Source organism: Ptychodera flava, chromosome 5, assembly GCF_041260155.1.
Source record: "Ptychodera flava strain L36383 chromosome 5, AS_Pfla_20210202, whole genome shotgun sequence".
Lineage (NCBI taxonomy): Eukaryota > Metazoa > Hemichordata > Enteropneusta > Ptychoderidae > Ptychodera > Ptychodera flava.
In genome coordinates, this window is record NC_091932.1 from 33,577,505 (window position 1) to 33,598,618 (window position 21,114).

The window sequence follows — 21,114 nt, forward strand, 5'->3', positions numbered from 1 at the left end:
ATGACTGCACACATCCTTATGGACACCTCATACATAAATATATATATATATATGTGTATTTCGCTCACTGCTTTAATAGTAGTTAGAGCACTCTGAGACTGTTGGGCAGCCTCTTGCGTAATATAAGGGGCGTTCACTGTTGGCACTATGCTTCGCTCATGGTACGTATTGCCGTTAGAGCACTCTGGTGAGTCCATATTTTCAATCCTCAACAATGTGTTTTTGTGTGTATATATATATATATATATATATATATATATATATATATATATATATATATATATATATATATATATATAATATCATAAGCTTATATTCCCAACAGCCTGTTTTTCTCTAACTAGTTTTAAAGCATAAACAACTGTACATATAAAACAACAATTTCCTGAAATTCTTTCTCAACTGCCCTGACTGAGCACATATTAACATGATAATATTTCTTGTCTCAGAGCTATATTCCATTAATGGTGTTCGCCGCTGGTTGCACTAATACGCTGGTAAAACACAATGTTGTTTAACAGACTCTCTCATAATGGGAGATAGCTTGCACGGTCCCAAAGCAAGTGGCCATGACACTATCTTTGCATACGTAAATAGTTTTCAGGACCGAACACTGAAGTGAAAGTATCACTTCTGCCCACATTCCTGATTCAATGCATCTAAACTTTTCAGCAAAAGAACAGCACGGCTGAAACAAGTCGTCACCCATGAAAAACTGAATTTTTGAAGAATTCATAAAAATTTGAAAAGACTAACCTGATGAAGGAGGTGTCAGCTCTGCTTGTTCCTGCTTCTTATTACTCTAGAAAATGAGAGCAGAAAAAAAGTTGGAGTCGGATGTCACTTGAAAAAGGATGACAGTTACAGATAGTCTCTAGCGTTGTAAACATCCCTAAAACTGGTGGTGTGACTTCCAAATCTGGTGTTGTAATTTCAAAATATGATGTTGTAATTTCCTCAATAAAACAAAACACCAGCACCTCTTCAAATTTCCAATGTGAGAGTAGAACTGCCCCCATTTATGGCAGACATGTCTTGTAGGGAGGGGTTGATCACAGCCATAACAGATACTCTTACCATGGCTGTTGTAAAATGACACATTTGCTGACCGTAACAACCTAGGATGGCTCCTAATCGGTTGAGCTCTCAAAATATATACTTGATCCAAGTTCAAGATTCAAACTGTTTGTGTCACACTGAACAATGCAATTATTTATAAAACACTTTTGGAAGGAAAATGATTAGCATTACTTTGTAATATCAGAGGGAATTTGTGTGGATTTTCAAGCAACCTGCAACTTCAGGAACAGTAATACTCTCATTTCTCGAGACTGATTCTGACAAAGCTGTCACAAATATAGTAAGATGAGTAGTACCGGCACTATTGAACCGTAAACCACAAAAATTTTCCAAATTATAAATTTTCACAAATTTGACCAGGACTAAAGTTGTATCATGAATGCTACTTCAGCGTTTGGTCATTCTTTTGCACACATCATCACAACTGAACACCACATATACATGCAAGGGTGACAAGTTGACTATCAACCACTACACATCATGATTTGAGGAATCAAACAAGGAACTGTATTGTACTATCAGAACAAAAACACAGGAAAATATTCAACGGCTAAAATTTAATGGAGAATTCACAAGGTGTGCCATTCTTTTTGTCTTGATTTGTGAAGAAATCACAAAATTTGTGGTCAGAATGTCTACAATGAAATGAATGTCTACAATGAATGTCTACCTTGCCAGTTGGATAAACTGTAATTTTTGAAGCATTTTGATAGTGCGGCCAGACCTGATCATAATCTATAGTCACGGGGATCTTATATCATAATCAATAGAGATCAATTATACTTTAGAAATGTTACTATGTTAAAATATAATGATTTACTGACATAATTATAAATATGATGATGAACTGGAATGCCAAGCATTGTTGGAAAAAAACTGGAAAACAGAGAAATTAGTAACCAGGATAAATTCACGCCTGACAGGAATGCAAAAATTTTTAGCCATAAAAATCTTCCAGCTTACAGTTTGTCACGACAAAAACACAAAATGGGGTATGGGGTAGTTGCCACCTGTGGGCAATATATATAAACTTGAAGGCCTCAGGGGAACCTATCACACTGGTACTAACATGGAACTAAGCTAACATGGAACAGTATGTGGTCATACTTGGAAACACGCCTACCAGAGATCTTGGTGGGCCATAGGGGAACCTTTCACACCGTTACATGGAACTGAATAGAAACTGCAGCACCAGTATGCTGTTATATTTGGAAACACGCCTGCCCAAGATCTCGGTGGGCCTTAGGGGAACCTATCACACTGTTACATGGAACTAAATAGAATCTGCAGTACCAGTATGTGGTCATATTTAAAAACACACATACCAAAGATCTTAGTGGGCCATACGGGAACCTTTCACACCGTTACTTGGAACTAAACAGAATCTGCAGCACCAGTATGACTTTATATTTGGAAACACGCCTACCAAAGATCTCGGTGGGCCTTAGGGGAACCTATCTCACTATTACATGGAACTAAATAGAATCTGGAGCACTAGTATGTGGTCACACTTAGAAACACACCTACCAAAGATCTACATCTACATTGTTCTAATACCTGTGCTAACGGAACCCACACACAATGAGTCAGATAACGCATGATAAAGATAACAACTTTGAGTCATTGTAAATTATTAAATTAAGATTACGACAACTGCACTACCTACAATTTACTGATCCTACACCTAAATAATTGTCTACTACTTTGTGCAGTATTTCCCTTCTGTGGATCAATTTAAATCATTGGTTTTTAGAAGATCAATAAATAAATGATCCTTTCTTTTCTTTTGTGTTTGAACGGGAAATATTCGCTTCTTTGGACATCATTTTTGTAAATTTATAATATATATTAAGGAAGTACATTATTCCGTATCTTGAAACATGGGAAAGATTGGACAACAAAACCTAAATCCGTTCTTTCACAGACAGATCAGATAAAAAAGCATTGACATCAATTCTGCTACCAGTGTATGGGTACGCTGATGACTAAACAACAGATTGTTTTCAGACACTGTTTTCGGGGACTCAAATTTTTAGTGTTTTTCTGGTCTGCTATGTGTGTGTGTGGACTCATTCTGAAATGAAGATTTCACCATTTGAAAATTGAAAATAGTTTTCACCCGTAATGCAGGGTATATTGCCAATTTTGAGTGTACACTATCAGAAAATTTCAGGCAATTTGTTTCTCTAACCCAACAATTTCCACATTGATATTTATTCTTGATTATGAAACAGAATGGTTTAATGTTACCAAAGGAAAAGTTTGAGCAAAAATTTAAACATTTCTGTTTTGAGGGACCTAAACGTTCACCTGAGTGTACAATACACTGTTGTCAATGCTGTTGTCATTGTTGTGTTTAACCCCACTACAACCATGATTTGGCCCACACCTATTGATTTCAATGGTAAATATGGACCTCTATACATGGCGAGGGTAAAAGGGTTAGGAAACGGTTTCATTTTTCTCTAACATGAAATCAACCAAAGACAGAGAAGCTTTATCCGTTACTATAGCAACTCAGCATAAACTGTGCTATGACAACTTTGAGATGTATAGGCCTTTCATTTTTATGTACCAGGTCTTACAGCCATATCCAAAGGTGACTTTTTTCACAAAACTAACCAAATTTGATCACCACATGTAAATTTCTAAAGGAGTTACCATTGTCTGATGATAAAGTACATGTTTTCTTTACAATGAAGTACATTCTCACCTTGTGTAGAATCTCGATGACATTATAAATTTCACTATCAAATTACTTTAAGTTCATTACATTTCACAGACATGAGTTTTCATAAACAACTGACACAAGTCAGGACACAAAGTTATAGTACTGGTAATCAACCTTATGCGACTCAGAACAGTTCAAAAACTTTTATGAGAAGTTTACTCATCTGAATTATTCGTCCTGCAGTAAAATTTTACTTAGGTTTATTATCAAATTGGTCTAGTTTCTTTGAGGGGAGCCAGATTAGGTTGTGAGACTGTATACGTTACTTATGACATCACAGAGATTGGTTTGTGCGACACATATTGTGTGAAACTCACAATCCCTGCTTCCTGTCTCGTTTCTCATGGTGGGTCAAATTTGTGTAAAAAGTTAGGTCGACGTCAACCATTTCCAAATAAGTACATGTACAAGTAATTCACTGTGTTGTGCAAATGAGCTAAAAGAGTTGATGCAGAAGTATGAAAGGAAAGAGTAATATTACACACCAGTTGGGGTTGATGAGGCTCAACATAGAGGGCGCTGCTACGTTCTTTCTCTGCTGGTCTGCCTTTCTTTGGTGGAGATTCATCAGTGCTTTCTTCCAGTTCCTGATACTCTTGGTATCGTTGCGGTTTGGATAATTTTCTTCCTCGCCTTGTCGTCACGATGGGTTCGCTGGTTGCTTGCGGGAAAGCATCTGGAAATGGAGGAAAAGAAAATGATAAATGGTGAGAAAGAGGTCAGGCACATTCTCTATGTCAGTGTCACTGAAAGTATGACAGGATTAAAAGTATCACTGATTTGTTTACCTTTCAGTTGCTCTGAAAGAATAATATTAAATGAACATGATAAAAAATACCTTGTTCCACGTTATAACCTGTCATAACTGTTTAGGCGTTAAAATGGGTTGTTTGGAAATATTTCATCATTTTCCATATTGACATCCAGGCTGTGCACTGAAAAATGGTGGCACAGTCAAGTGCTACAGTAAATGTACATTCAATCCAGAATTCTTAATTCTCCAAAGCTGGTGAAAGTGACGCAAATCATAGGCTGAACAAAACTAATATCCTTTGGTAAGACAGCATTAGATCAGGGATTTCAAGGATACAGGTGGAGGTAGCAAAGTGGACAAATCTTGCTTAATCCGAAATAATATTTCTAAGCTATACCGTGAATCTCTTGAGATTTGCCAGGACCAAGACCCAAAACGTTGAGGACCAGATTATCCAGTGAGAAAACCTCAAATGAGGTAACCGCTTATCAGTATCCTATTCCTCCTTTCCTGTCTTCCGTGGAAATCAGGAAGTTGCCCCTGCTAGTGATTTACTGATGTGGGCACCCACGGATTTCTTGCTCTATAATACAGCCTTTGTAATTAAATAAATATATATTTATGACACTTTCAACTGATTCAACCTTTTAAACCACCAGGCTTTGGTAAAAACCCTACTGTCTGCTATGAGAAGGTTGAACCACCAGATAGGAAGATAGGGGCATACAGGCAAAACAATTAATCTTCAGTAGTCTGGTGAAACGTTAATTACATATGGATACGGATCAGTGGATACAGACCTATGAATACAACTACACAGCTATCCTGGGGGGCCTCTAGCTATATAGTCTGTCGCTACCCTTAATGACTCCCTAGCCTGCTAGTGATTGACACGAAATGCTGTTTTTCATTTATCCATTCTTACTCAGGTCACTTAAAAATCCCAGTTAAATGAGAAATATTCAGGGGAAGACATTTTGTCAAAGAGTATACATAATTGACCAGTCTGACATTTTTTGAAATGTTATATTCAAACAAAGAAATGTCCAAAGTGTTAAACTATTCAATAAGAGAAGGCTACGGGCATGAACTCTTACTATGGATAGAAAATAAAATCTGACCATTTTCAAATTAAAGCTTGGCAGGGTAAACAGTCCTTATTCTAACACTGGAAACAGAAATAAACCTCCCATGTTGCAGGGCGGAACAGATCTAAGAGTTCAGTTGTGTATTCACCATATATCAAACACATGGCAGGCAGCAACTGAATGATCTCATTGTGAGTTGGTCTGATAAAATTTACGTATTACGACGACACAACTCCATGAACAACCAGTTTGTTGTGCACAATGTCACATCCTCTGACGTCACCAGTGATTTCTTGACAAGATTTTAAAATAGCTGAATAATGATTCTCCAGCAAATGGTGATGAAACTACTGTGTAGGAAGTAGAAAAGAAAAGATGACAGCAATAAACAACTATGTCAACTTATTTCCTCTCAGCGGTAAATACATTCTGACTTTTCTTCTGCCATTTCATACCCATAAATCAGTCTTATAAGGTACTTTCTAAAAATACCACACCGGGCAGACATGTTGTTTAGTGGGCGGGCGCATTGTGTAAGTGGGTGCGGTGTCCTGACCTCAAGGGGTTTTGCCTTGACTTTGTTGTGAAAGAATCTGAAGATCTGAGGTCTGCAACCTCTTGACTGCTGCGTTCTCCTGAAACTTGAAAGCTGGTTTCGCTGGAATTATCCATGATTGTTGATATTACACAAAACATGCTGCTTGTGAGAAATTGTTTTACTCATTAAGGAACTATGACACAGAAACAAAAGGGTACATTAAACAGGTTGAACTCATACTGACATTACAAGTGACACAAAACTGAAATAGAGCTCCTTAACTCTGCAAACACTAGCAGGAGTTCCTGTCGAAAATCACTTTGGGGCAAATCTAATCTGCTATTTGTTTTCCAGCCATTACAAAGTTCATCTCACAGTATATGACGAAGCCTCATGGGTTTAAGCTTTTGACATTACTGAAACAGATCAATGTTGATACATCAAAACAAAATGTCATAACAACTCATGAAACTGATGCTCGCTGTCAATCTACACTCTTCCTTCAAATACCTAGTTTCCAAACCACACCTTGAATTACAAGTCAAATATAGAAATAGTCAATAGTGTACATGTACATATCGATGCCCAACTATGGAAATGTTAAGATTTGTTGTTTAACTAGACATATTTTAGCAGGTAGACATGTTTTAGCATCTATTAGCCTGCATTTTCCAGGTTTTTTGGAGAGGTTGTCAAGCTGTTACCTGGTTTTACTATACAGGGGACATACGTTCTGTTGTCCTGTTACTGAAATTCCGCTTGCTGTATCTGACTAATCCAACAGGGAACAACAGAAACAGTACCAGGTGTTTTTAACCCTTTGAGCACCAAAGTCAATTTTTGTCACCCATATGAAATGTACATCAGTCAATTTTCTTGTAGATTTTTGCCAAAATTTTGATAAGCAACAGTAGCCATTGAAATTTTATGTCCATTTGTTCCAAAATAATCAAACAATTACAGAAAAATTCCTAAAAATTTGTCAGATGTTGTACTCAAATTTTGGTGGGAAAAAGTTACAGCACTCAAAGGGTTAAACCTACATCTCCGTACAACAAGTCATCGTTGATGACACAGTCCCCACTTGTTAATGGGTATTTTGATTACAGGTCCTCAGAGAGGATAGAGTCCTCTTCATTAGGTCTGTGATAAAAATACTTTTGAATGAATTCGCTTGATACATGTCTGAGTTATGGTTCAAAATGGTCACACAGTGGCCATATTGGATTGCATCACAAAACAAATTGATGTGCATAGCTATGACATAGGTCAATGTCCTTGTACCAACTTTGAATAAAATCGGTTGAGATATGCCTGAGTTATGGCTCTGTACATGAAAAAATTGTAATAAAATGGCCGCACAGCGGCCATTTTGGATCGTATCACTAAACAAATTGCCGTGCACAGCTATGACATTTGTCAATAAGCTTGTACCAACTTTGAATAAAATCGGTTGAAACGTGCCTGAGTAATGGCTCTTTACATGAAAAAATCGTAAATAAAATGGCCGCCTGGCAGCCATATTGGATCGTATCACAAAACAAATTGACGTGCATATCTATGACATTGGTCAATGTCCTTGAAACAACTCTGAATAAAATCGGTCGAAACATGCCTGAGTAATGGCTCTGTACATGAAAAAATCGTAATAAAATGGCCGCCTGGCGGCCATATTGGATCGTATCACAAAACAAATTGACGTGCATAGCTATGACATTGGTCGATGTCCTTGTACCAACTTTGAATAAAACCGGTTGGAACATGCCTGAGTTATGGCTCTGTACATGAAAAAATCGTAATAAAATGGCCGCCTGGCGGCCATATTGGATCGTATCACAAAACAAATTGACGTGCATATCTATGACATTGGTCGATGTCCTTGTATCAACTTTGAATAAAATCGGTTGGAACATGCCTGAGTTATGGCTCTGTACATGAAAAAATCGTAATAAAATGGCCGCCTGGCGGCCATATTGGATCGTATCACAAAACAAATTGACGTGCATCTGTATGACATATGAAGTAATCCTTGTACCAAGTTTGAATGAAATCACTCCAGGCATCTCAGAGATATCTGAGTGAACGGACGGACGCACGCACGGACGGACGGACGGACGCACGCACGGACGCACGCACGGACATGACCAAACCTATAAGTCCCCCCGGACGGTGTCCGTGGGGACTAAAAACCACAGCAACAAAACTGATATGTACACAAGACGAGTTTGAAATCAATCAGAGAATATGACTCTTTTACTGACTGCTTGTAAGTTATGTGGGCAGCAGCTAGTCGATGATTCTTGGACAGACGCCCCCTGGTCATTTACATACCAGACACTTATCTGCCCCCTATCCATAACTGGTGGGTGGAAGATGACCACGTAGTGAGTTTCCGGTGGGGCAACTGTCCTGATACTGATTTAATAAAACTAGGTCTGAAAGATTTATGAAAAACAAGATAGAGTGATAGATAGATGCAAGTCTAATCAAATTATAAAATATTTAGAAAGAACGATGTGAAGTAAAATTTGATGCTTTTACTTTCAGTTCGATTTTTAGGTTGTTCTGTAGATTTGGGATTGATCAATTTTTGACAACCAAGGGACAGGGCCAAGACCTGACACCTCATAGGACATTCTCACCTTTTTTAAGACTGTATCTATTTGCTCCGTAAGGTGTTCTGCGGATGTCATCTTTCTTAAAGTGGAGTTCACAGAGGACAGAGTTTGCAGTTATTTCGTCTACTTTATCAGAGAGTTTGATCTTCTCACACCACAGAGTTCTCCTGGACTCATCTTGGGGAAAACGGAAAAAGTGAATTCCGGTGGTGTTGCCTTCCTTGTCCAGCTGCATATTGGAACATCCTGGAGCGCAACATTCTCTTCCTTGACTTATCCTTCGTTTAGTCTGCAAAAAAATTGGCCAAATGTCATTCATTACCAGTAACTTAGGGAGTATGCTCATCAATCCACAGGCAGCTAGGGGGAGGCTCATCAATTCGCATGAAGTCGCTGATAGATTAGTTAATTCACATGAAGTTAGGGGGTTGGCTCATCTGTTTATAGGGAGTTAGGGGCTAGTTTAGTTCAATCATAGAACATCAACAGTCCACTTGTCTATCTATAGCGTGTTAGAAGGTCCATTTTGACTTCACTAATAAATAGGAAATTTACATGTACCCCCGGTTAATTAATAAATTGGAGAGTTTACAGAACAACTGAAGATGCAGTATCAACTCAAATGGCTTAAACCAGAATTCGAATAGACTGCAGTACAAACAAACCCACATACACAAACGCTCATAGAAATGCTTGTATTTCCACATGCGTTTGTACATGTGTGTTTGTATGTACTTGCATAACATGATCTCTTGGGCATACTGACGTTGTAGATCGTTGCACGTCTTTTATTTCCAGAATAGAACCATTCAACAATCATTTGTGGAAATCATTGTTACCTGCTCTACTTTAAAAGTTCTTCACATTCCCCCAAGTAATAATATTCACATAAATCCCTTACAATTCCGTGACTTTCTACCTATCTACCGACAGAATCTAGAATGCTCCGGACGTGAAATCACTACATCAGCATGGAACTATGTAGTCAGCCAGTCAACTATACTGAAGATGGAAGTTCATGAAGTTCATCACACTTTATTTTCCCGATAAATGTGAGAATTGAAACCGATGAAAAATTGCTCAGATATACCATTATCAGCATATAAAGGACATCAGTATTCATCCAATACTGATCTGTCAATATGTCAGTACTGGTCCAATACTGATCTGTCAATACATCAGTACTGGTCCAATACTGATCTGTCAATACATCAGTACTGGTCCAATACTGATCTGTCAATACATCAGTACTGGTCCAATACTGATCTGTCAATACATCAGTACTGGTCCAATACTGATCTGTCAATACATCAGTACTGGTCCAATACTGATCTGTCAATACATCAGTACTGGTCCAATACTGATCTGTCAATACATCAGTACTGGTCCAATACTGATCTGTCAATACATCAGTACTGGTCCAATACTGATCTATCAATACAAGTACAAGCCGTAAGAAACACTGCATAATAACCCAAAACAAAATTCATTCTGAACATTAGACATGTGTCTAGACATAATGTTTGACTATGTACATGTCTTGCATATTCCTTCTTATCAAAATTGTGCTTAAATTAGAATCAATTTTAAATTCACCTTTCAGTTCACATGATTAGTCATTATGGCACCCTCCAACCTGACAAATATAACAAAATGTCACAATTATTTCATGATATCACCCCTTCATTAAAATCACACAAATGTAAGATCACATCTTTTAAAGAAAATTGATAATAACACACATATGTTTTTTAACATGATTTTTCAGTTTGAATGTAATTAAACTGTTATTTGATTTGCTTTCTTTGATTTACATATACATACTTGACAAGGCAGCCAACTTTCATTAAAAGCAGTACGAAAAACATTTCAGACGAAACAATTTCTATTTTGACATTGATAAAAATAATTTGCAGCATTACAAACTGAACATTTCATTGGATTAGAAAACCAGAATAATGGGCAGCATTGCAAATTTGTGACAATTGTTACATCATTTGTGACAATTGTTACATCATTTGTGACAATTGTTACATCATTTGTTTCATTCAGGAAGACACATAAGATATGAGTCATTGATAACAAAATGTAGGTCTTCATCAACCTTATCTGCATATGCATAATTTACAAATGAGGTAATTTGAAGCACCATAGACTGCCAGCATTCTGAAAAAAAAAGTCTGATTTTGTTTATTAGTGACCTTTTCATATGAAAAGTACATAGAGTTTTTTGTGCAATGCTTAATGATAATTTTCTACTCAGATAACAGATTGATGCTCTGATGATGTAATTTCCATCATAAATCTAGAATATCCAGAAATCAAAAATAACAACTACTGGTATATTCAATTTTTAGAGTATGTAAAGTGATACAATAATGTGCTACATCACACTATAGTGTGAAATTTGGCCTCACCCAAACCCCCCTCGCGTTTTTTCTTTATGACAGGGGTGAGCGATCGTATTCAAATCCACTGGCCCATGGGAGTAGTCAAATAAGATTACAAGCCCAGCCTAAATTTCCACTAGCCAACCGCAAACATTCTGGTTACCAGCCGAATAATTCGCAAGTCCAGTGGTCAGTACAATGAAAAAAGCCGTCTTCACAAAAATTGCTTGCCCATGAGTTTGGGTTTGTGGATTTTCTCACCCATGTAACTTTCCATCTTTGTGCCATAGACTGTAACTAGAATTTTCTGAGAGAAATCAGCAATAAGAAATACTCGACCTCAGATCATAAACATGGAAGTGATACAAATGAAACTGTCAATGTTTATTATAACTTCCCATGGACTACCCTTCTCATTGCATCACTATGGAAGTAGTGCCCGATATTGCGTGCACCTATTGACATATGGAAGCAGCTTTCAGTCGGGTGTCAGTGACCTCGCCCTTAGTTGCGATAAGGTTTGCTTTTTAGGGAAGTGTGAAATAGGGAAGTTTACAAAGTGTTAACATCAGTATTCAAACTATTTCTTCAATTTTACTCGTCAACTATTATATGTACATATCTTATTGAAAATATACACACTAGACTAGGGGCCAGTACAAAATGTTTGAAAGCCAGACAAAAGCTTACAAACTCTCTCATCAAGTTTGAAATATAATCTGCCTACTTCGTTCACTATTTCAATTAATTGTGTATAAGTATGTGGTTGTTGGGTAGGAATCGCTTTTTGGGTCCAAAGTCCCCACAGAAAGATTGCTATTCTTCATGAAGTCTTTGACACTGTGTCCTTAGGTCAGCTCAGGACCCTCGGGGACAATCTAGTAATATATTCGTTACAGAGACAATGGCTATCTTTTGATATATTCATTGTTTTATTTCTACAAAACCAGTTAAATTTTCATTCATCTCCAAAAGGTATATTGAAGTGCGAAATATTAACATCACTAACACAAACATTATATACACTATATGCTATGTCATTTTTATTATCACGAATGAATTCTCGTCTTGACCAAATTAGTTTTACATTCTGAAATAGAATTGGACAGGTTATTTGACAAGTTGAACATGAGGCATTTAAACAAAAAATCCTTAAAGTTAGATAAAAAGCTACAGCTAACAGAAGTTCAATGAAGTGTGAACAACTAACTACTGGAAAACAGGTTGCAAACTGAAGTTCCACAAATGATCTAGTAATTACCAACAAATAATCTGGTAATTATGAGATCTATAAAGTGAGATTTTGGAAAATAGTAAATAATATTCCAATTGTCCATACACTCAGCTATGTATTGTAACTTTGCTCGTCAACACCTCCCCCCCCCCCCAACAACCTCCCCCTCCCCAAATGGCATTTTGGACACACCACATATTTATTGAACACACTAAAGCTTGACCAAAGTCAACAGTGTAAAAGGTTAGCCTTATCATCCCTGTCAAGATATTGAGTTGATATGACAGCATGTATACATGTTATTTTATTATGAATGGAAATTATTTCTGCAATTAACATCAAATGTGATGTTTATCTTGGTTTTTACGACTCAAAAGACAGCTGTTGATATTTCAATTTCCTCGTCTGGACAAATTTCCGGATATTTTATTTACTTCATTATGAAACATCTGATGAAGTAATTAAACTCCCTCAGTAAGGTCACAAGTGATTTCCAGACCGTGACCTTTCAGTAGCATTGACACAAAATACTGTCTCATTCTCTTGTTTTAACTTTTCATCAAAAACTGAAATATTGGTATCACTGAAATTATTGTCTATTTTCTGGTTCTCTGGAGTAATAATAATTGACAAGATTACTGTTGATAAAGTGAGTATGAAACTCATTTGAAGACGTGCCAGAGATAATATCCTGTATACCATTGCATGACCTTTGACCCTTGCACTACAATTATAAAAGGAAAGTACACTTGTGAGGAAAGGTTATTGAAAGATAAAAAGATCTGTATACTTCTACCATGTAAGAATTTAGAATTTTCATTATACTATATTACAATTTCTACAACATGTATTTAAACCTGTCAGGAAAGCTAGCATTTTGCTGCAAACCTAGCCAACATTAGCACAATGATGAAAAGTTCCAAATTTTCACATATTTCATTTTCACAATCTCTTTTCTCAGTGACTTATCTTTTACTATGTTTTACAGCAACCCAAATTTACTTTTGATAATTTACCTTGATAGGAGATCTATTTTACATATTGTTTGATACTTCATGATTTTTGTATGATATTGGGGTAGATTGTATTGGAGTTACAGAAAATTTACCTTGACATTATTGGACTTGATTCTTCACACGTCACTCCATACTGGTAGCCAGGAATTCAATGACAAAATCAATTGAAATGTTGCCGATGAGGGTATCCAAACAAATTGGCTGGGGCATCTGTGAGGGCAACGGCAACCCCCTATAGGTACGATGACTTAATGAGGCTTTGTAAAATTCAATAGGCTAGTTTCATACTTCCAACTGGGTGTGCCTGAGCTAAACAAATAGCAAAGCCTCTCCCCTGCCATACTTCACCTTACAGAATCATCAATGAGGCTAACTCGCATGGCTTGTTCCACAGAATGCATTAACCCTTTGAGTGTTTTATTTTTCCCACCAAAATTTTAGCACAAAATTTTACCGTTTTTTATGAATTTTTCTGTATATTTTTTGATATTTTTGGACCAAATGAACATTGCATTTTATTGGCTATGATTTTTTATCAAAATTTTGGCAAAAATCTGAAAAATTTTACTGGGCTATTATTTTTAAAGGTGATAAAAATTGACTTTGGTGCTCAAAGGGTTAACCCTCAGTTTAGAGAGAAAATGCAAAATTACAGACGGTACTAGTCATGATCTTGTTAGAACTATTTCCACCACTCCAAGCAGTTTTGGAAATTGTATCACTGTTTCATAATGTGTTTTGAAAGTCATCATTATGTTTTCTCGAATTCCCAGTTACAGAATCTAATATACTTCAAGATGATTTTTCACTCTGCCAACCTAAGGCACATTTATTCATGAGTTTGTTAGTGTTTCGCTATTATAGTATTATTCTAATAAAATAACAATTATAAAATGAAAACTGAATGACTATTAGCGCATTTACATGAAATGGATCTAAATTCTGATGGATACTATTTGCTAAAAATGATCTAAATTTTTTGTCCCATACTACCGATAAAATTCCACATATATTAATATTTTATGTGTTCAAGGGCTATGTAAACGTCTCCTCTAAAATGTTGAATAAATTACCAAATATGATGAAATATAGAATATTTCATGTTTAATGTGTATGAATAGGTCTACAATAATTTTTTCCGTCAATGGATAATCATGGTGTATAATTAGATCTTCAATGTTAATGGGAGATGATCAACTTCTCTCATGAAACGATTTACTGTACAGTTTACTTTTATAAAACCACTCTCAGTTCACTTTTTTCAGAAAAGAACTCATACAACCAACGCTACCCTAAAGTATAGATGTTTAACCCTTTGAGTGCAGCTGTAATTTTTCCCACCGAAATTTTACTGCCGCATTTTACGGATTTTTATGAATTTTTCAGAAATTTTTTGACAATTTTGGACCAAATGGATATCACATTTCATTGCTACAGTTTTTTATCAAAATTTTAGCAAAAATCTGAAAAAATTGACTAAGATGTATACCGGTATTTTATAAAGCGACAAACATCCACTTTGATGCTAAAAGGGTTAACATATTTCAACTGAGCTCATCTTAAAAGATAAATACAATGTGAAATTGCAAGCTATAATTATATCAGTGAAATGAAACTGTACAGTATACCAGCATTTTGTATCGGAAAGAACTGAGATGAACAGGACTTCAGGGAATATCAGTAGGATGTGTGTGAGAAAGTGGGTGGGACCAACAAGCAGTGGTCTTACACAGTTTTTGCAAACATTCAGCATGTTGAAATTTCTTGTCTATCAGATGGGGAGGTAGAGAATATCAGTGGGCTGACAGGCTGGGTAGTGTAGGTTGGTGCTGTGGGTAGGGAAGTTGTTGGTGTAAGATATTCATGGTAAGATCAAGAAGAAAGCAAATTCTTTCAGTTGATTCCATCCTTTCACCACCATGGTTTGGCCTCAAACCATGGTTATGAATAGTGAGTGTGGACCTGGTACAGGACATCAAGGTGAACAGGTTAAAAGTCACCTGAACAAAAAAACATTCGCAAATCATGGACTGGATAACTTCTAAAGTAAAACTGTTCATAAAGCACATAAATGAATGTGCAAATTTGATCAGATATACATTTAGATGGTTATCAGAAACCATATGCAACTGGATTATTAGCCTAATAAACACTCTGTCATAATCAGCAAGAGGTAAGTTGTTGGGTAGCTTTGTTGGTTGGTAGGGAAGATCATTTAGATTAATAAACAGGCAAACAATACCTTGTACTACTTGGTAAGTTGTTAGTAATGTAATACATTGGCTAACAATACCTTGTAGTGCTCGGGAAGTTGGTAGAAATGTGAGTCAATACAAGAAAGACAAGATCAGTATACATGGGCTGCGAGTGTTTCATTCAGTTTTCAAGAATCTGTGGCTGCATGGTACTTTGTATATATTTTTGTAGATATTTTTCTCTCTACCATATTCTTATAAAGGGTCAAACAAAACAGAACTGATAGGTCTGTATCAAAACAATCTGTGTGAACAATATTATTGACAATTTAAACAAAGTCAACTGTTGAATAGCTATTTCAATTTTTGGTTCCACCTTACACTCCTTAAAAACTTACATCCTGAAAATACAGGATGATATGTAAAAATAGTGGTATGGAATTCAAAACTAATGTAGTCATCATTTGTACTCAAAATGTGATTCCTATAGAGGTCGAAAACTTGAGTACTGTTTTTCTGCATTCAGCTTTCCCAAAACCAAACATATGTCATTGTCCCATAAGTGTTGGATTAACCCTTTGAGTGCTGTTATTTTTCCCACCAAAATTTAAGTGCAACATTTTACCAATTTTTATGAATTTTTCTGTATTTATTTTCATAATATTTCATTAACTACAGTTTTTTAACAAAATTTTTGAAAAAATCTGAAAAAAGTTGACTGTGGTATATTTTCTAAAGGTGAAAAAAAATTAATTTGGGGCTCAAAGGTATATATAATATGAAAATGTATATAAAATATTATGGAATTTAATAAAAAGCAAATTTAAAATTTGTCTTCCTGACAATGGAAGAATTGAAGTGTTAAACAAATGCATTTTACCACTGCTTTTTAGTATTCTACTTAAATATTCAAATTACCAGCCTGTTGTAATACACTCTACTTATCATAAAATTAAAAAATTATTCTTCATGACAATCGGACTTCAATTTAACTTTAAACATAAATCAAGATTATATTGGTTTATTTTTTGAACACAAACCTATGAACATTCAAAAAATTGAACCAAACAAATGTTTTCACATGATCTGAAATTTAATATTTATGAATATGTTGAAACAGTTCATTGTATAACATAGTTGTCAATCAGTACTTAAAAGCTGAACGATTTTAAATTTCATTTCTGCCAAGCAGTTGGTTAGCTCCTTAAGAATTGTTAGAAAGAAACTGGTGCTGAGAGACCCTCTTCATTATTCAATTAATTACACGAGTCTCTACAATCTTGCATCCTGTCTTTTAAAACTGAGAAAATATACTTAACTCCTTTTAGGGGAAAAACTGGTAACTTTCAACAGAACGTTTATTTTTACAGCGGCTATTCCATTCAGCGTAGAAAAAAAACACCCCCTCCAAAAGCCACCACATTTTATGATACGAAACGTGCAGACAGGCACAGAACTAAATCCGACAACGATAATAATATTATCCGGAATTCTACTTAATACCTGCGGAACTTCAGTTTCTAGTCGAATAACTTTCTTACTTTAATTAAAATTCTCCCCTGACAACGGTTGAACTGTTGTGGAAATTTGTAAAAACGCGAAGAATTCGAAGGGCGGCCACGATATTGCAATTCCAATGTAGAGGTCAAGGCCGTATCGGCCCAATCATCCTTCCCAACTATAAATACCAACTCCACCGTCCCCGAATTATTATTATTTTATTTTAATTTGAGTAACCGCTTTACAGAAAGTTAGTGCTGGGGAAAAGTTGTGTTCAGAAGTAAAGCTAAAGCTGTATTGAGTTTTCGTTACCTGAAGCTGACCGCCACACCCTTCCCGATCCGTGACGTCGTCAGACTGCGTAGCTTCCATATCACCTCCCCAATATACGCAGTGCCTCTCGCTCGATCTCTCTCTCCACAGTCTTTGAACAAAGCGAATAGTACCTCCCTCTTCATAAAACAGTAGACTTATCAGAAATAATTCCTGTACGAAAGTTGTAAATGTCGAAGTTTTTCGTCCAGGGAGGGTTTCGAATTTAGGCAACCAGAAATTTGTGTTTTTTGTATAGACGGAACTGCTTTGCCCTTCCTGCCTCCTCCGCAGTCTAAGCCTCGCTCCCACGACCGAGGAGAGTTCAAAGGTTACAATAACATAAACGTAAGCGCCCTCAATGGGGAAATCGAGTAATTACAAGTTCTACCTCATTGCCGTCCCTCAAATGTTCGGTACGTATTCTACGAATTTAGTCGATCTTATATTTGCGGTCAAATGTGGAAAAAATGTACAATCTTTGATATTTTGGCACGTGATTCTCGTAAATGTCGCCAGAGACTGCAGTTTCACAGATTCTTTGATGGATATCAGTTCCTTCCGAGGCAGGTACCAGTGCCGAGAAACTATTTTGCTTTTGCCAATTTTGGTCCACTTTTTTTACTATTTATTTATTGGGGCTGTTTGAACTTACTTTTTAGCAATCATCGGTGAAATTGAACCCTATTTCGTACTTGAATGAACGCGCACACTAAAACCTAGTCTGTCTCCGATAAACTAGTGCTCAAGCCTCAAGGTGCGACAGAAGAGGAGGCGTGTACGCACTGAGCAATCAATACTATCGCTCCTGGTCGCGGATCGTTTGCGGCGCGGATCAGCCGATGGGGGCGGGGGGGGGGGGTTAAGACCCCTGTATTTTGTCAAGCTTCTACTCCAGTACCAGGTCAAATTTTAAGGTAATGCCTTCCCACATGGTAAAAAAATAAAATCTTGGCAGTCAACATAAATTATATTCTAAATATATACGCTATAGCAATATATAGGTCAAAGTTCATGTTCAGAACATTTTCGGCTTTGTAAGATAAAAAAGGGTAAATTAGTAACCACAATATATTGCAGTTGTTCTGGAAGGAGTGTATAGGGCGAGATCACCACCAAAATACGATATTTATTGTAAGTTTTGATTATTTATTTATTTTTAAATTAATTTCCACATAAATACCTATTATCAATTATATTATGGCCTTGTCAATACCAGTGAAATTTGCAACATAATCCCAAGACTATTGCTTATAATGTATCTAATTATCCAGAATTGAGGCCCAATATGTTTTCTACATCTACAAATTCCCTGGCATTGCCAAAACAAAAAAAACAATAGCAATAGTGTACCCCTCCCAGCCAATTATGGACTCAAGTAAACTTTACACTGCATAAGGCACAGTTTAACATTCAGAGCAATTCGGGGAGTAAGAAAGCTACTTCAAACTTCTGTAATTTTTTATTTTTGCATCCAGCGCACTATTAAGGTCTAGCTCATGAATGCAGCAAAATTTATAAAGTTAAAGTGAGATATATAATGTACATAATTTTGGACTCAAAGCGATTGACTGTTCTTGTTTGTGGATCACTCTGACAATTTTACCTGGAAAAGGTTACTATATATTTTTTTTGACAGCCATTACAATTGATGTTCAAAAAGCCCACCCAAGGAAAACGTAAACACTACAAAGCCTGACGATGAATAAACATTGGCTGAAAAACAAACCTGTATGGAATGGTTATGGTATGGTTACCTCCATGACCTACAGAAACACAGGAATTGTCTAAGCTTGCTAGTACATTATCCTGTTCACCCCCAATTCCCTGTAAATAGGTCCACAATCACCATTGATAACAAAGGGATTGGGCCAAACCATGGTGGTGAAAGGGTTAAACCACAAACAAAAACCACCACTGACAGTAAAATAATGTTTATGGCCTGACCAATAACAAGCTTGCAATTTCACACTAAAATCTTCTGCAAGCGTTTGTTTGGAAATGGTGAAAGACAGAGAGAAGAGAGAGATGTGTTAGGAGGTAATGGTACCACATCATGGGAAAATTTAATTGATAACATTTATCATTCAGCTGCTGGCATTACAAGATAATAGGCAATAGGATTAAATGGGAAAATATACCTCAAGGCCACATTTCAAATTCTAAAAATTATACATGGTTGTATGAACTCATTTTGCAACTTCGACAAACTTCGCTGGTTTGCTGTGTTGTTAACACTTTTAGAAATCGAAAATTAATGTTTCTCATAGCGTTTACACAGAATGTGCGATAAATATTTCTTAAGTCAACAAACATTTCTTAATTTGTGGCAAAATTGAGGTGGTTTGTTTTCTTGAAAGTTGACTGAATGCATTTTGGCTCATACATGTTCATTGTTATTAACAAAACTTCAAACCACTCTCTTTCAAGATCAAGAATTGAAGTCAGGTGTCACAGTCATGACATGTATTCATGGAGCTTATCAATATCAAATGAACTCTAAAGGTAATGGTGTCACTTTTTTCCGACCATTGCCAGATAAAATCAAGTAGAGAAGAATCCTTAAATTTCACTGTCTTCATGAAAGGGGCGAGTTCACACTCTCCATAAGTGTAGTAGTATCTCTACTACTACTTACAGCCTCTTATCATATCACAGATATTCATTATGTTAAACAGATAAAATGTTTCCTGTTACATAAGATTGTCTGGTGTACAATACACAACCTCACACACAGCTTGCTGCAGTTCACCATGGGAAGCAGTCACAAGGCCAATTTGACAATTTGAGGGCATCCTGTTTTCCTGTCATTGTGACAACAATGATCAGACAACAAAGACAACAGAATGTGTCAATTTTATTAACTCTGATTGTCATCACAGGAACAATGAGTTATTAGTACAGGGCATTTACAATGGTGAACAAAATTGAGAGACAATAAAGTGACAAAACTAATACACTTCTAATCTGATCGAAAATCTACTGGATTTTCTACCTTGGGTTGATAGCTCTGCTGGTGGACAGAATTGTCCTCAAGGCTGTCTTTCATATTGTTGCAGCCAGAATAATTGTAACAACTTAGCTTGGTTATTGAACCACTCTTTATTACGGTAGGTATTTGGCCGAGCAGTTTTGACTGTGATGTCTTCAGTAGATGACTGGATGCTGTACGTTGTGAGTTTGAATCTGATTGAAAATCTACTGAATTTTAAAGATAGGAGGGACAAAAATACAACCAACAAATGACTGTCACTACAATCAAATTCAATTCTGAAAATACAAAATCTGGGTTGTGCTGCAAAACCAGTCTGACGACTCTTTAGTTCAGTTCAGTCTTGGTGGGGGTGTTCAGTATGATGACATGCAAAATGTAAGTGTCCAAAATTTCACCTTTTCAACTGGGAAAAGAATGCATCCTTTTTTTGAAAAAAATTCACTTTATCGACTTTTTATTCAGTCTTTATAATGAAAGTAACTGGGTTGCAATTGTTAACATCTTTTTACTTTGAAGAAATTTCAATTTTGCCATGTCCTTCCAATATCTAATGACTGACCTAAGGGAGATCTTTCATCTGGTGATTGTAGTGGGCTTATAAAATGTCAAATTGACATCTATTAGAATTATAACGTACAAGTAAACTGGATTTATGACTTTCCA

General features: G+C 36.3%; 1 protein-coding gene across 4 annotated transcripts in view; it reads right to left on the minus strand.

The window, feature by feature from the left end:
• LOC139133593 (zinc finger protein ZFP2-like) overlaps nt 1–21,114 on the minus strand; it is a 48,009-nt gene that overhangs the window by 7,741 nt on the left and 19,154 nt on the right. The window contains exons 1-5 of one of the 4 annotated variants that reach the window (XM_070700331.1): nt 17,457–17,778; nt 10,406–10,445; nt 8,834–9,098; nt 4,297–4,487; nt 757–802 (exon numbers count right to left, since the gene is read on the minus strand). In XM_070700331.1, the coding sequence (XP_070556432.1) occupies nt 757–802; nt 4,297–4,487; nt 8,834–9,044 (448 nt within the window). In that variant the 5' untranslated portion in view covers nt 9,045–9,098; nt 10,406–10,445; nt 17,457–17,778. Of the gene's footprint in view, nt 1–756; nt 803–4,296; nt 4,488–8,833; nt 9,099–10,405; nt 10,446–13,541; nt 13,814–17,456; nt 17,779–21,114 lie in introns of those variants that run through there. The other 3 variants (XM_070700330.1, XM_070700332.1, XM_070700328.1) reach the window with 3 other exon arrangements.